Source organism: Heterodontus francisci, chromosome 37 (assembly GCF_036365525.1).
Source record: "Heterodontus francisci isolate sHetFra1 chromosome 37, sHetFra1.hap1, whole genome shotgun sequence".
Classification (NCBI taxonomy): Eukaryota; Metazoa; Chordata; class Chondrichthyes; order Heterodontiformes; family Heterodontidae; genus Heterodontus; species Heterodontus francisci.
The window spans coordinates 3,579,460-3,594,920 of NC_090407.1; the positions used below are offsets into that span (position 1 = coordinate 3,579,460).

General features: G+C 46.7%; 1 protein-coding gene across 6 annotated transcripts in view; it reads left to right on the forward strand.

Moving 5' to 3' along the window:
• The first annotated feature begins 4,766 nt into the window (after positions 1 to 4,766).
• cfap74 (cilia and flagella associated protein 74) overlaps positions 4,767 to 15,461 on the forward strand; it is a 248,984-nt gene continuing 238,289 nt past the window's right edge. For all 6 annotated transcript variants that reach the window (XR_010969608.1, XR_010969607.1, XR_010969606.1 and 3 more), the window contains exons 1-2: positions 4,767 to 4,845; positions 8,684 to 8,784. Coding sequence is in view for 1 of the 6 variants with exons in the window: in XM_068016858.1 (XP_067872959.1) it covers positions 4,841 to 4,845; positions 8,684 to 8,784 (106 nt within the window). In the remaining 5 variants the exon portion in view is untranslated. The remainder of the gene's footprint in view (positions 4,846 to 8,683; positions 8,785 to 15,461) is intronic.

Consider the following 15,461-nt stretch of genomic DNA (forward strand, 5'->3'; position numbering starts at 1 on the left):
CATTTCTCCACGGATATCCGGACAGTGTCATCAAGCTGTTAATGAGATTAAAGCCTCGTCCTCTATTTGCTGCTCTCCACACTTTACAGCAAAATCGAGCAACTATCTGATTTGATATTTCGCCTCTATCTCAGAATGTATCCCCGATGATGAGAAATCATCCCCAATAAGCCTAGCTTTTTTGTGTGTCATAGCCTTTGTAAAGTAATTTATTGATGTAGTTTTAACAATTGAAGAAAATGTGCCAATAACATTAACATCATTTCATTGAGTAAAATGCTTGTCAAGCACCTTCAAGCAATGATACAGCCTTTTTAAGTACTGTGGCACTAAACTACCCCAAAGGCCATTTATAATTTGGTGAAAGCTGAGCTCAAATCTATAGGACTATTTTTGCATTCTTGGTGAAAAACCATAAACTGAATGTACAGGTCAGTGTCAGTTACCCACACGTCTCTATGATAATATATGACAATTTGTCAAGGTTATAATCACATATACAATCATGTGTAGTGTCTTAAACATGGCTATTATTGAAGATTACATGCTGTTGTATGTATTGTGTCCCTGTATCCTATGTGACTATGAACATGGTGAACCTTCCTCATCCTTCTCAATCATATCATCCTCCTCCAATGCCTTTCTTCCGTTGTTCAGCCTGATAAGACTGCCCTCACCTGATTCTGTTCTTACCTATTCATTCGTAGCCAGACGATCTCCTGCAATGGCTTCTCTTCCCACTCCCACACCTCTGGAGTCCATCCTTGGTCCCTTCCTATATCTCATCTACGTGCTGCCCCTCGCAGCATCAATTGAAACAGATTCCACGTGTATACTGAAGACACCCATCTCTACCTCACCATCACCTCTCTCTACCCCTTCACTGCTTCTGACTCATCATACTGCTTGTCTAACATCCACAGGTGGATGAACAGAAATTACCTCCAAATAAATATTTCTTCCACCCTCCCCTAATTCCGTCCATCTCCACCTCACCTCAGATCATCTACTGCTGAAATCCTTATCCATGCCTGTATTATCGGCAGACTCTAATATCTGAATGCTCTCCCCTGCCTATCTCTGTAACCTCCTCCAGCTCTCTGCTCCAATTCTGGCCTCTTATGCATTCCCATTGATGACTGTCAGCTGCCTAGGCCCCAAGCTCTGGAATTCCTTCCCTAAATTTCTCCACCTTGTTACAACCGACCGCTCAAGACAAAGCCCCCAATCAAAATATATGATTCTGATTGCAGTGGGAGAAATGCACTATCAATTCAGTCCCGTCCCTCCACAGATCGCCTAACATATCACTTTAAACTTTCCAAATTAAAGAACGCCACAGCCAAAATGACCATCCACCAACCCCCGAATGAGTCCAACCAAACCAGGTGTCTTTAGATCAACAAATTAACTGTTTAATTAGAAAAACTAAATTCTTAAACACTACTAGGATATAAACAACATTTAAAATAGAAAAATTAGTGTCCTTGCAGATTTATGCTCCTGGCGAAGTGGAATCTTCCAATGTGGAACTGTCCGAGGTTGCTTGAAGTCTTCGCATCTGTCCGATGAGAATAAAAAAAAGTCCAACATCTGAAACTTCAACTCCTCTTTCATCCAGCGATGACCTCAGCCGATCAACAACTCGCAAACACTTCAATGAATCAATTTGGCTTCAGAATTTTGAGGGGTGAAAAATGATCAGTCTAAAATTCACCTTCCTTCAGTTTAAATTATCAAAGAATTCCGTTAGGTTCATGTTGGTCCAGCTGTCTGTGTCTTAGAAGAGTCTGTTTCAACTAAAAGCCAGTTCAAAATGTAATACCCTAATATCTTTATGTGACTCGGTGTCAAATTTTGTCAGATAACGTTCCTGTGAAGTGTCTTGGGATGTTTTTACAATATCAAATGCACCATATAACTGCACATTGTTGTTTTTTTATGAAATTCAGTGGCGCACACTCCTCTGTTTCTCATCATTACTTATCCAAGCACAGAACACCGCAAATGCATATATGAAGCAAGAATGACTAAAAATTGGAATTTGAAGGTTAACTTTCCTTTGGGTAGTTTATTATAATTGCCTTAAAAAGTTCCTCATTACATAAAAGTGCTTGACAAGCATTTTACTCAATAGAATGATGTAAATGTCATTGCAATATAAGCCCCTCAGAAGTGCTCTTAAGCCATGAAAATGTCATTGCTTTTGTGCATGATATTATCTCAATAAATGTTATGTGCAGCTCCTTGGGGTATTCTCGATCCCTTTCTAAACCCAGCATCCATCCAAACCAGCCCAGTAACAACATTCAGTGCAAGGAACTGTGCAGCTGTCTCATTTATTTGTGTCAGTCATTTTGGAAATTTGGGTCACCTTTCTCAGCTTGTGTGAGTGCTTAATGCTTGCAAATCTGTCGCCATCACATCCGTCATTTTCCATGTATTTTTCCTGTTTTGTACCAGATGTTCTTAATGTCTAAGCTTCCATTTAAAATACCCACTGGCGAGAAATTCATCTCTGCAGTGCCACCGCCAGTGGTGCTAAGGAGGTCTCGTGCCGTTTTGCTGCGGTGCCTGCACCAGCATCCCCAGCATGTGCCAGAAGGCTGTGAAGGAGTGCTATGCTGACATCACACTGCCCAACTGGCTGCTGCAATGCCAGGATACCTAATTTGGACCATATAGGTTCAGGCTGCTCTCTCTCATCCTCCTTGGGCTGAGCAGGTGGCAGTTCAAGGATATCTGAAAGCAGGAAATCAGATGAGGAAGGTTTGTGTGAAGCAAGGAGGGTGCAGTGGGAAGCAACAAGTCCACATTCAGACCATCTGCAGCTTTCTCTTCGTGCCAGATAACAGGATGAGGGAGTGCTGGGAGTTGTGAAGGGGCATAAGGCAGGAACATTCTGTCATCCTCAATGCTCTCAGCGATTACGGACGCCACGGGCTCTGTCGCAACTGGCCCCATGATGCTGAGAGCCATCTCCTCTGTAAGGCTCAGGAGCTGTAGGTGTCTTTGTCCCCTGCCAGTTCTGATCTGCTTCCTTCGACTGAGTGCCACATTGTCCTGCAAAAGAGAGGCCAGAATGTCAGTGCATACCGCTGTGTTTAGGTGCTGTGCCTGGCTAAATAGCTAAAGGTATATGGAGGCAGTGAGAGATGGGCGTGAGGCTGGCAGCATTGGTAGGGGTGTGAGGGTGAGATGGAGTATCTGAATGTTAGATGTGAGTCCTGAATTTTGGGAAGTGATGGGAGTAGGGTGCATTGGGCAGCATGAGAGGTTGATGGTATGGTGGGTAGGAAATTTCATGTGAAGATGCATTCACTGACCTTGACCACCCATGTGAGGTCATTAGACTTCTTTTTGGCACTGCAGCTAAGTTCTTGGGGCAAGACTCCAGCAGTTGTCTTCCCTGGGCACCTGCTCCCACTCCCTTCTGAGGACCCCCCCATGAACGCATGACTTCTCTTCTGCCCATCTCCACCACTAGACCTCCAGCGCCGCATCCGTCACCCTGGAAAACTCTCTCTGCGTTGGTGCACCATTTTCCATGTTTTAAATTCCAGCAACATTATTCAGTGGAGCTTCCCTTAACGACAGTCTGCCTTCAAGAAGAAAGTGCTGGCTGCACCACATGCCATTAGCGCACGCAGTTTGGCCCCCTGCTGAACGCAGAGGCAGCAGACAGTGAGGAACCTGCTTGGCCCTACGCTACAATCAGGAAAATGAGACGGGAGCACCAAATTTGCCTGCTACCCACCTCCAATGGAACCGCCGTGGGAATGCCACGAATCACGAATTCCACGCCCAAAAAACGTGGCAGCTGAATTTTTTAGCCCACTGTCTCCATCGTGCACTGGATGAAATTGTTCTATTAGAGAACAGCATGGCAATTGTGTGTCATGTTCAGTGGATTGGAAGGAGAAGAAAAACAAATTGTGGAAAAACAAAAGATGAGTAAAGGAGTCAGTCAGATCCATTATTAAAATAAGTTATGAAAAATAAACTGATCATGCATTATTGCAGCCATATTAATAAAAGACAGTTAATTATGACTAACCACAGTCCATCATTTGAATGTACTCAATTTGAAGGTCTCATTTAGAATGAATGGATCATTTTACACTCAATAATCTGCACTGATGATACTGCTCTGCAACCAGCTGCCTGTGCCAATAAAGTATATATTACTACTGCAGCAGTTACAGCGGGAGAAACTGGGAGATGAAAAGAAAAACTTGCATTTATACAGCACTTTTCACGACCGCCGGACATCTGAAAATTATTCACAGCCCATGAAGTACTTTTGAAGCATAGTCATTATTTTAACGTAGGAAATATGAGCCTAGAGGTTGTTGATGAGTTATTTGGGGGTTCGGTGCTGTTTATATGGAAGTTTTTGGGGATAATCATTGGGCCCAGACTTGGTGCCGCTGAGGATGTGAAAGGCGCTATATTAACAGCAATGAGTACCTGCAGCGGCTCGTCAGCTCGTGAGACCCATCCCCAAATAAAATAAATTAATCAAGTTCTGTCAACACGGCCGCTCTGACTCTCCTCACCCAGCGGCAGCTTCCCTAGCAACCGAATGCTCCAAGTCCCGCTTTCAATTCAGAGAGACTAAGCTGACAATATTTTTAAACTTCTTCCCCATCAACCTGCCACTGCATTACTGGAGCATCAGAGCAATGACCCTGTTCATATTAATCACATTTTGCTGTGATTTTCCTGATTATAAACCTCTCACCTCCCCCAGGCTGGATGGTTCCCCCCGGGTCGTCGCCATGGAGACTGCAGGCTGTTAGGCCTGAAGCCTTGGCCTCGGGTGGATGCGGGAGTTCGTATGAGGTACGCTGGGGACTTGTGTAGGGTTTTTACCGGCGCGATATGGGAGGGCGGAGCTGGGCGGTTGTGTATCCCCGCTCGGGGTCGGCTTTACCAAAAAGACCCCCTTAAATCACCCCGCAATCCACCTAAACCCCCCACCTTCACCTCTTTAACACCCCCAGCAACTCCACCCTCCCATGCCCCAGCAACTTCCCTTCCCCCCCCCAACACCCTCCCATGCCCCAGCAACTCCCCTCCCCCCCCCCAACACCCTCCCATGCCCCAGTAACTCCCCTCCCCCCCCCCCCAACACCCTCCCATGCCCCAGTAACTCCCCTCCCCCCCCCCCCAACACCCTCCCATGCCCCAGTAACTCCCCTCCCCCCCCCCCAACACCCTCCCATGCCCCAGTAACTCCCCTCCCCCCCCCCAACACCCTCCCATGCCCCAGTAACTCCCCTCCCCCCCCCCCAACACCCTCCCATGCCCCAGCAACTTCCCTTCCCCCCCCCCCAACACCCTCCCATGCCCCAGCAACTCCCCTCCCCCCCCCAACACCCTCCCATGCCCCAGTAACTCCCCTCCCCCCCCCAACACCCTCCCATGCCCCAGTAACTCCCCTCCCCCCCCCCAACACCCTCCCATGCCCCAGCAACTTCCCTTCCCCCCCAACACCCTCCCATGCCCCAGTAACTCCCCTCCCCCCCCCAACACCCTCCCATGCCCCAGCAACTCCCCTCCCCCCCCAACACCCTCCCATGCCCCAGCAACTTCCCTTCCCCCCCCCCCCCAACACCCTCCCATGCCCCAGTAACTCCCCTCCCCCCCCCAACACCCTCCCATGCCCCAGCAACTTCCCTTCCCCCCCAACACCCTCCCATGCCCCAGCAACTCCCCTCCCCCCCAACACCCTCCCATGCCCCAGTAACTCCCCCCCCCCCCAACACCCTCCCATGCCCCAGCAACTCCCCTTCCCCCCCCAACACCCTCCCATGCCCCAGCAACTCCTCTCCCCCCCAACACCCTCCCATGCCCCAGTAACTCTTCCCCTCCCCCCCCCAACACCCTCCCATGCCCCAGCAACTCTTTCCCCCCCCCCCCCCCACAACACCCTCCCATGCCCCAGTAACTCTTTCACCCCCCCCCCCCCCCCCAACACCCTCCCATGCCCCAGTAATTCCCCCCCCCGGCAACACCCTCCCATGCCCCAGTAACTCTTCTCCCCCCCCCCCCCCCCCCCCCCCCCCAACCCCCCCCAACACCCTCCCATGCCCCAGCAACTCTTTCCCCCCCCCCCAAACACCCTCCCATGCCCAGCAACTCCCCTCCCCCCCCCCCAACACCCTCCCATGCCCGAGTAACTCCCCTTCCCCCCCCCAACATTCTCCCATGCCCGAGCAACTCCCCTCCTCCAACACCCTCCCATGCCCGAGCAACTCCCCTCCCCCCCCAAACACCCTCACATGCCCGAGCAACTCCCCTTCCACCCCCCCAACACCCTCCCATGCCCGAGTAACTCCCCTTCCCCCCCCCCCAACACCCTCCCATGCCCGAGTAACTCCCCTTCCCCCCCCCCAACACCCTCCCATGCCTGAGCAACTCCCCTCCCCCAACACCCTCCCATGCCTGAGCAACTCTCCTCCCCCAACACCCTCCCATGCCTGAGCAACTCTCCTCCCCCAACACCCTCCCATGCCTGAGCAACTCCCCTCCCCCAACACCCTCCCATGCCTGAGCAACTCCCCTCCCCCAACACCCTCCCATGCCTGAACAACTCCCCACCCCCAACACCCTCCCATGCCTGAACAACTCCCCTCCCCCAACACCCACCCATGCCCAAGCAACTCCCCTCCCCCAACACCCTCCCATGTCCGAGCAACTCCCCTTCACCCCCCCCCAACACCCTCCCATGCCCGAGCAACTCCCCTCCCCCAGAACTCCCTCACGCCCTCAGCACCCCCTTAACCCTGACCCCCAATCTCATTGCCTCCCCCCACGCTGAGCAACTCCCCCTTAACCCTGGCACTAACCAATGTCAACCCACCAACCTCCCCCTCCAAGCAATTTCCCCTTAACATCCTTCCCTGCCTTGCACAACACCACCCCCCCCCCGCCTTATTAGAATGTGTGCAGGGGTTAGGGGAGAAGGCGGGGGAATGGTATTCGGTGAATTCTTCATTCGTAGAGCTAGTGCAGGCAGGCACAATGGGCATTGTAACAATTCTGTGATTCTCTTAACCCACAACCTCAGTCCCTCCCTGCCACCCTGAGCAACTCCCCCTCCTTTAAACCCCTCCCCAGCAACTCCCAACTCTCTCAGCCTCTCTTCCCCCCACCAAGCAACTCCCTCCCTTAACACCCCCACTCCCAACCTCAGACCCTTCTCCCGCTGCTTTTCCCTGGCTTTCAAAAGGGAGTTGGATAAGCACCTGAACGGGAAAAATATTCAGGGCTATGGGGAAAGGAGAGAGTGTGGGGCTAGCTAATTTGCTCTTGCAGAGAGCCTGCAAGAACATGGCAGGCCGAATTGCCCCCTTCTGTACTGTAACGATTCATCTTTGATAATATTGCTTTTAAAATATCTGAAAACCTTAACATAGTTATCTGTGTGCAGTCTGCAGATTTCAATGGTTTTTTATTCTGTTGTCACGGGTTCGCTGAAAGTATCCAAATCCGTTCCCAAGTAAAAACAAAAGAATTATGTGGAATTCTGTAATTTCCCTTCCAAAACTCTGATTTTGCATCCACTGTCCTAAGATATACATTTTTTTGCCAAGTTTGAGCTTAGAGTTGGTTATTCAAGGCCAATATTCTTCTTTTGTTTCTGAGAGACACTGTTGAATAAATTGTTGTATAAATTATCTCCCAATTCCCTGGAATTTAGACGATTAAGGGGTGATTTGATTGAAGTTTTCAGAATATTAAGGGGAACAGGTGGGGTAAATAGAGAGAAACTATTTCTGCTTTTTTTGGGAGTCTCGGACTAGGGGGCATAGTCTAAAAATTAGAACCAGACCTTTCAGGAGTGTAGTTAGGAAACACTTCTACACACAAAGGGTGGTAGAAATTTGGAACTCTTCCACAACTACCAATTTATGCTAGATCAATTGTTAAATTTAAAACTGAGATCAACAGATTTTTGTTAACCAAGCTATTAAAGAATACGGAGCATAGGTGGGTGTATGGAGTTAGGTTGAAGATCAGCCATGATCTCATTGAATGGCAGAGCAGGCTTGAGGAAAATAAGCACCCTACCCCGTTCCCATGTTGCTGTGCTTGAGGTCTTCCACAAGCGCCCCAAGGCAATTCATGGAGGCATTAATGTAGCATGATGTTATCATCACGCAGTCGGCAAATTGCATTAACAGCTGCTGTCGATATATTATATATTCTCTACTATTAGAAAAAATACTCCCTTAAAAATCTAATCGCTTTAAAAAAAATCTTTTCAATTTGAAAACTGTAATTTATTCCGTGTAGGGGTAATTAATTAACTGACAGTACAATTGCATAAAATTATCTCATACAATAAAGAAAATGTATTTTGTGAAAAATGAATTGTATGCATGGTACTTTACATCTAATGTGATGTATTTAATAACACTCCACACGTAATGTATAAATACTGTTAAATTATTGCACTTAATTATGGATAGTTTCTAAAGCAATTATATTTACTTTGCAAATAATTGCTTGAATACAGTACAGTTTTGCGACGGTGAGCAATTTATGTATGAGCAAATGGAAATTTGCTTTTTTTGGGCACATGTATTTTTGAAAAGGGCAAGTCTTTATTATTATTAGCTGTGGAACACTTGCATAAAATGCATGAAACTTCTGATTTCTATCTATGTTGCAGCCTGTTCAGCTGGGACAGTATGGAGGAAGAGGATGATTATCTGTATGAAAATGAAGGCGAGGAAGAAGCAAAACTGGATCCAGAACAAGAAGTGGAAAAAAGTAAAGATAGCATTGTTACTTCAAATATTTTTTTCCAAAAATAGCTTATTAGTGATATATAGTGTCATTGCTTTAAAAAATTGTAACATGTGAGGGGGTTATTCTGCCCATCCTCCCACAGAAACCTACACCTCCACCCCATCAGAGTAAGCAGCTGCTTCTTGAATGACTCCAAAGTCTTTGCCTCCACTGCCCTTCCTGGAAGACTAGTCCAAGTATTGTTTACTTTTTGTGTGAAGACATACTTCCTGACATCTATTTGGAATTTACCATACACCAGTTTCACCAGCTCAAGTGTCCAATTGACAATCAAAAGAGGGCACAATTGCTAGGCAGGTAGCAAAAGGCACTAGTGAGAAATGAGTTCTTCTTCTTCTTCTTTGGCCTACTTGTCTTGGGAGACAATGAGTAAGCGCCTGGAGGTGGTCAGTGATTTGTGGAGCAGCGCCTGGAGTGGCTATAAAGGCCAATACTAGAGTGACAGACTCTTCCACAGGTGCTGCAAAAAAAATTGGTTGTCGGGGCTGTTACACAGTTGGCTCTCCCCTTGCGCTTCTGTCTTTTTTCCTGCCAACTGCTAAGTCTCTTCGACTCGCCACACTTTAGCCCCGCCTTTATGGCTGCCCGCCAGCTCTGGCGATCACTGGCAACTGACTCCCACGACTTGTGATCAATGTTACAGGACTTCAAGTCGCGTTTGCAGATGCCTTTAAAGCGGAGACATGGACGGCCGGTAGGTCTGATACCAGTGGCGAGCTCGCTGTATAATGTGTCCTTGGGGATCCTGCCATCTTCCATGCGGCTCACATGGCCAAGCCATCTCAAGCGCCGCTGACTCAGTAGTGTATATAAGCTGGGGATGTTGGCCGCCTCGAGGACTTCTGCGTTGGAGATGTGGTCCTGCCACCTGATGCCAAGTATTCTCCAGAGGCAGCGAAGATGGAATGAATTGAGATGTTGCTCTTGGCTGACATACATTGTCCAGGCCTCCCTGCCATAGAGCAAGGTACTGAGGACACAGGCTTCAAACACTCGGACTTTTATGTTCCGTGTCAGTGCGCCATTTTCTCACACTCTCTTGGCCAGTCCTGACATAGCAGTGGAAGCCTTTCCCGTGCGCTTGTTGATTTCTGCATCGAGAGACAGGTTACTGGTGATAGTTGAGCCTAGGTAGGTGAACTCTTGAACCACTTCCAGAGCGTGGTCGCCGATATTGATGGATGGAGCATTTCTGACGTCCTGTCCCATGATGTTCGTTTTCTTGAGGCTGATGGTTAGGCCAAATTCGTTGCAGGCAGCCGCAAACCTGTCGATGAGACTCTGCAGACACTCTTCAGTGTGAGATGTTAATGCAGCATCGTCAGCAAAGAGGAGGTCCCTGATGAGGACCGTCCGTACTTTGGTCTTCGCTCTTAGGCGGGCAAGGTTGAACAACCTGCCACCTGATCTTGTGTGGAGGAAAATTCCTTCTTCTGAAGACTTGAACGCGTGTGAGAGCAGCAGGGAGAAGAAAATCCCAAACAGTGTAGGTGCGAGAACACAGCCCTGTTTCACGCCACTCAGGGTAGGAAAGGGGTCTGATGAGGCACCGCTATGCTGAATTGTGCCTTTTATATTGTCATGGAATGTGGTGATGATACTTAGTAGCTTTGGTAACCAAGAAAGAAAGAAGGAATTAAAACTGTAAATTAACAAAAAAAATCTATTTTTCCTGATATATACTTTTTTTTTTCTTTTTATTTTGCGCCTCCTTATCTCGAGAGACAATGGATACGCGCCTGGAGGTGGTCAGTGGTTTGTGAACCAAGAAAGAAAGAAGGAATTAAAACCCTAAATTAACAAAAAAATCTATTTTTCCTGATATATACTAATGACGTAGATTTGGGTGTACAGGGCACAATTTCAACATTTGCAGATGACACAAAACTTGGAAGCATTGTGAACTTTGAGGAGGATAGTGATAAACTTCAAGAAGGCGTAGACAGGTTGGTGGAATGGGTGGACAAGTGGCACATGAAATTTAATGCAGAGAAGTGTGAAGTGATTCATTTTGGTAGGAAGAATGAGGAGAGGCAATATAAAATAAAAGGTACAATTCTAAAGGGGGTGCAGGAGCAGAGGGACTTCGGGGAATATGTACACAAATCATTGAAGGTTGCAGGACAGGTTGAGAAAGCAGTGAATAAAGCATATGGGATCCTGGGCTTTCTTAGTAGGGGCATAGAGTACAAAAGCAAGGAAGTTATGATAAGACTTTATAAAACACTGGTTCGGCCTCAACTGGAGTCTTCTGGGCATCACACATTGGGAAGGATATGAAGGCACTGGAGAGGGTGCAGAAAAGATTTTTGGGAATAGTTCCAGGGACGAGGAACTTCAGTTCTGTCGATAGATTGGAGAAGCTGGGGCTGTCTCCTTGGAGAAGAGAAGATCAAGAGGAGATTTAATAGAGGTGTTCAAAATCAGGAGTGGTCTGTACAGAGTAGATAAAGAGAAACTGTTCCTGTTGGCAAAAGGATCCAGAACCAGAGGACACTGATTCAAGGTGATTGGCAAAAGAACCAACAGCGACGTGAGGAAAAAGTTTTTTACGCAGCAAGTGGTTAGGATCTGGAATGCACTGCCTGAGAGTGTGGTGGAGGCAGATTCAATCGAAGCCTTCAAAGGAGAATTGGATAATTATCTGAAGAGAACAAATTTGCTGGACTACGGGGCAAAGGCGGGGGAGTGGGACTAGGTGAGTTGTTCTTGCAGAGAGCCGGCACGGACACAATAGGCTGAATGGCCTCCTACTGTTCTGTAAACATTCTATGGCTCTATGATTCTAGTAATTGCCATAAATCAACCAAAGTGTTGAAATAGTTTTGAATTTATTTTGTTGGCCATCAACAATGTTGTTTCATAGGCCATAGGTGTGCACTTCAAAAAAGCTAATGTCTGAATGGCTTGGATTTAAGTTCCATTTCCTCACAGCTTCTAATTTTTCTCTGACACATCCATAATGATGGTTCTTGAGCTTTGCCCCTTTCAGGGTCTGTGTCCCTCAAGGCATCTTTGAGGGTTTTTGCATTAGTATGATTCATCAATGCTTCTCAGAACCAGTTTGCACAATGCAACAGAAGACCCAGCTTTCCGACTGCTTTAAGTCTGCACATGAGTATGCGAGACCATGTACTTCTCTCAAATGTCTTCTCTACGCTTCATCTGCATTTTCCTTTGCAGGTGGTTGTAAAACTATGGCCCTGTAAGGAATCAATGTCTTCAGGAGGGAAGGGGAGTAACCTGACAGCAATAGGAAAAAAAGTGGTTTAAGATAACGAGAAAAAATTGAAAACTACGTATACCCTCATTACTAACAGCATCATGCACAGCATATTTTGAAGAGTCACTGACATTGTCTGAACCCTCATATGTGTTACATTCTTCAAATGTACTTCAGCGTGTTTGTCGTTATAAATATGGCTGTGCGGTTTCTGGAGGCGTTTTGGGTCCTAGTGGCAGTTGTTATGGTGAACGTTGGCTGGAGCCTCTCTGTTGAATTTGTGATATGAACTAAAATTGAATTTATTTCTCGAGATCTAATAGGAAATCCCTTTTTCATACTGTAATGCAATGATTAGTAGCAGCCAACTTATTCCAACTTAAGTAAAAACAGAATGTTGGAAATACTCAGCAGGCCAGGCAGGATCAGAACAGAGAGAAGTAGCATTTACTTTTCAGTGCATTGTCAGGAGTTCTAACGAAAGGTCATCGACCTGAAACGTTAACTCTGCATCTGTCTCCACAGATGCTGCCTGGCCTGCTGCGTATTTCCAGCATTCTCTGTTTTTATTTCAGATTTCGAGCATTTACAGTATTTTGCTTTTGTATTATTATTCCAACTTAGCTAACAATACATTTGTATCAGTGTGGATGATAGTGGAAACAGCATTGTCTAAAATATTGTCCCATATGCTCGAGTTCCATAAGGTCTTTTTTTTAATTCATTCATGGGATGTGGGCGTCGCTGGCTAGGCCAGCATTTATTGCCCATCCCTAATTGCCCTTGAGAAGGTGGTGGTGAGCTGCTTTCTTGAACCGCTGCAGTCCATGCGAGGTAGGTATACCCACAGTGCTGTTAGGAAGAGAGTTCCAGGATTTTGACCCAGCGACAGTGAAGGAACGGCGATATAGTTCCAAGTCAGGATGGTGTGTGACTTGGAGGGGAACTTGCAGGTGGTGGTGTTCCCATGCATTTGCTGCCCTTGTCCTTCTAGTTGGTAGAGGTTGCGGGTCTGGAAGGTGCTGTCTAAGAAGCCTTGGTGTGTTGCTGCAGTGCATCTTGTAGATGGTACGCACTGCTGCCACTGTGCAACAGTGGTTGAGGGAGTGAATGTTTGTAGATGGGGTTCCAATCAAGTGGGCTGCTTTGTCCTGGATGGTGTCGAGCTTCTTGAGTGTTGTTGGAGCTGCACCCATCCAGGCAAGTGGAGAGTATTCCATCACACTCCTGACTTGTGCCCTGTAGATGGTGGACAGGCTTTGGGGAGTCAGGAGGTGAGTTACTTCCCGCAGGATTCCTAGCCTCTCACCTGCTCTTGTAGCCATGGTATTTATATGGCTACTCTGGTTCAGTTTCTGATCAATGGTAGCCCCGAGGATGTTGATAGTGGGAGATTCAGTGATGGTAATGCCATTGAATGTCAAGGGGAGATGGTTAGATTCTCTCGTTGAAGATGGTCATTGTAGGCGCGAATGTTACTTGCAAATCAGCCGAAGCCTGGATATTGTCCAGGTCTTGCTGCATTTCTACACGGACTGCTTCAGTATCTGAGGAGTTGCAAATGGTGCTGAACATTGTGCAATCATCAGCGAACATCCCCACTTCTGACCTTATGATTGAAGGAAGGCCATTGATGAAGCAGCTGAAGATGGTTGGGCCAAGGACACTACCCTGAGGAACTCCTGCAGTGATATCCTGGAGCTCAGATGATTGACCCCCAACAACCACAACCATCTTCCTTTGCATTTGGTATGACTCCAACCAGCGGAGAGTTTTCCCCCTGATTCCCATTGACTTCAGTTTATCTAGGGCTCCTTGATGCCATACTTTGTCAAATGCTGCCTTGATGTCCAGGGCAGTCACTCTCACCTCACCTCTTGAGTTCAGCTCTTTTGTCCATGTTTGAACCAAGGCTGTAATGAGGTCAGGAGCTGAGTGGCCCTGATGGAACCCAAACTGAGCGTCACTGAGCATATTATTGCTAAGTAAGTGCTGCTTGATGGCACTGTTGATGACACCTTCCATCACTTTACTGATGATTGAGAGTACACTGATGGGGCAGTAATTGGCCGGGTTGAACTTGTCCTGCTTTTTGTGTACAGGACATACTTGAGCAATTTTTCATAATGCCGGGTAGATGCCAGTGTTGTAGCTGTACTGGAACAGCTTAGCTAGGGGCGTGGCAAGTTCTGGAGCACAGGTCTTCAGTACTATTGCCGGAATATTGTCAGGGCCCATAGCCTTTGCAGTATCCAGTGCCTTCAGTTGTTTCTTGATATCACGTGGAGTGAATTGAATTGGCTGAAGTCTGACATCTGTGATGCTTGGGACTTCAGGAGGAGGTCTTCAGAATCAACAGCTTTCCTTTTAATACCTGATAAATATTGCAACCAACAGAGGCTCTGGTTAATCTTGATAGTTTTGTTCACAGAAAGTGACATTCATCTAAAAAATGAAATAAGCTTAAGTTGTATGTGGGATGTTTGGAATGTCAATCAATATCATATTGTTTTTCCATATCTGCATTTGTGTAACTGGAGCTCATGTTTTATTCCTTTTCTTGATATTTTGGGTTATACTTTATCATTCCACTATGCAGTTTAAAATTCTAAATCATTTCCTGGATACTATTTTGGTCCTATGTTCAAGAAAGAATTGTAAAGATGCAACTCAGATGACACAGTTGCAGAGAATGCTGGCTTTACTGTTAAAGTTACAGTCTGAAAATGGATGATGTTGTCATTGAAAAGGACACACTATTGAGGCACCTAAAATTAAACTTCATGCACTCAGTCTGTGAATTCCTTGAAAGGATGAGCAACTAGGGATGGACATCAAATCCTGGCCTTGCCAGCAATGCTTCCATCCCATGAAAGAATAAAAAAAGCGGATGATTGTTTTGACACCGTGACTTGGACAGAAACTTGGCTACCAGTTGGCGTCACTTTGTTTGTTACTGAAGCCTCTTCATCTATCTATACTTTCCACCATCTGCCTGCAGTGGTACCATTTCCCTTATCACTAAACTACTGGTCTCTCCCTGTACCTTGCCACTTTCACTTCGACTGTTTCACTCTGTTCCATCTCTCTCATCTCTTTTTTAAAATCCTTTTGTCTACTGACCCCCAAGCTCCATCCTTAGTTCCTGCCCAGGACATCTTTCCTCCTTTCTTCCCTTCGCCCTTGCGTTGTGAATCTTCATATTCAGTAATTTCAGTCTTCATCTCAGCTGAGCCAAAGTTGGAGATATTGGGAGGGATGAAGAAAAGCTTGGTCAAATATCTGGGTATTGTCATCTGGAACCTCAACCCGGGTCTTTGGATGATGTTTCCAAGGGAAACATGTAGATGAAGAGGAGGAAAAGGTCAAAAATAGATTCCTGAATTCTCTAGAGATAAAGCATAATGGTTCCAAG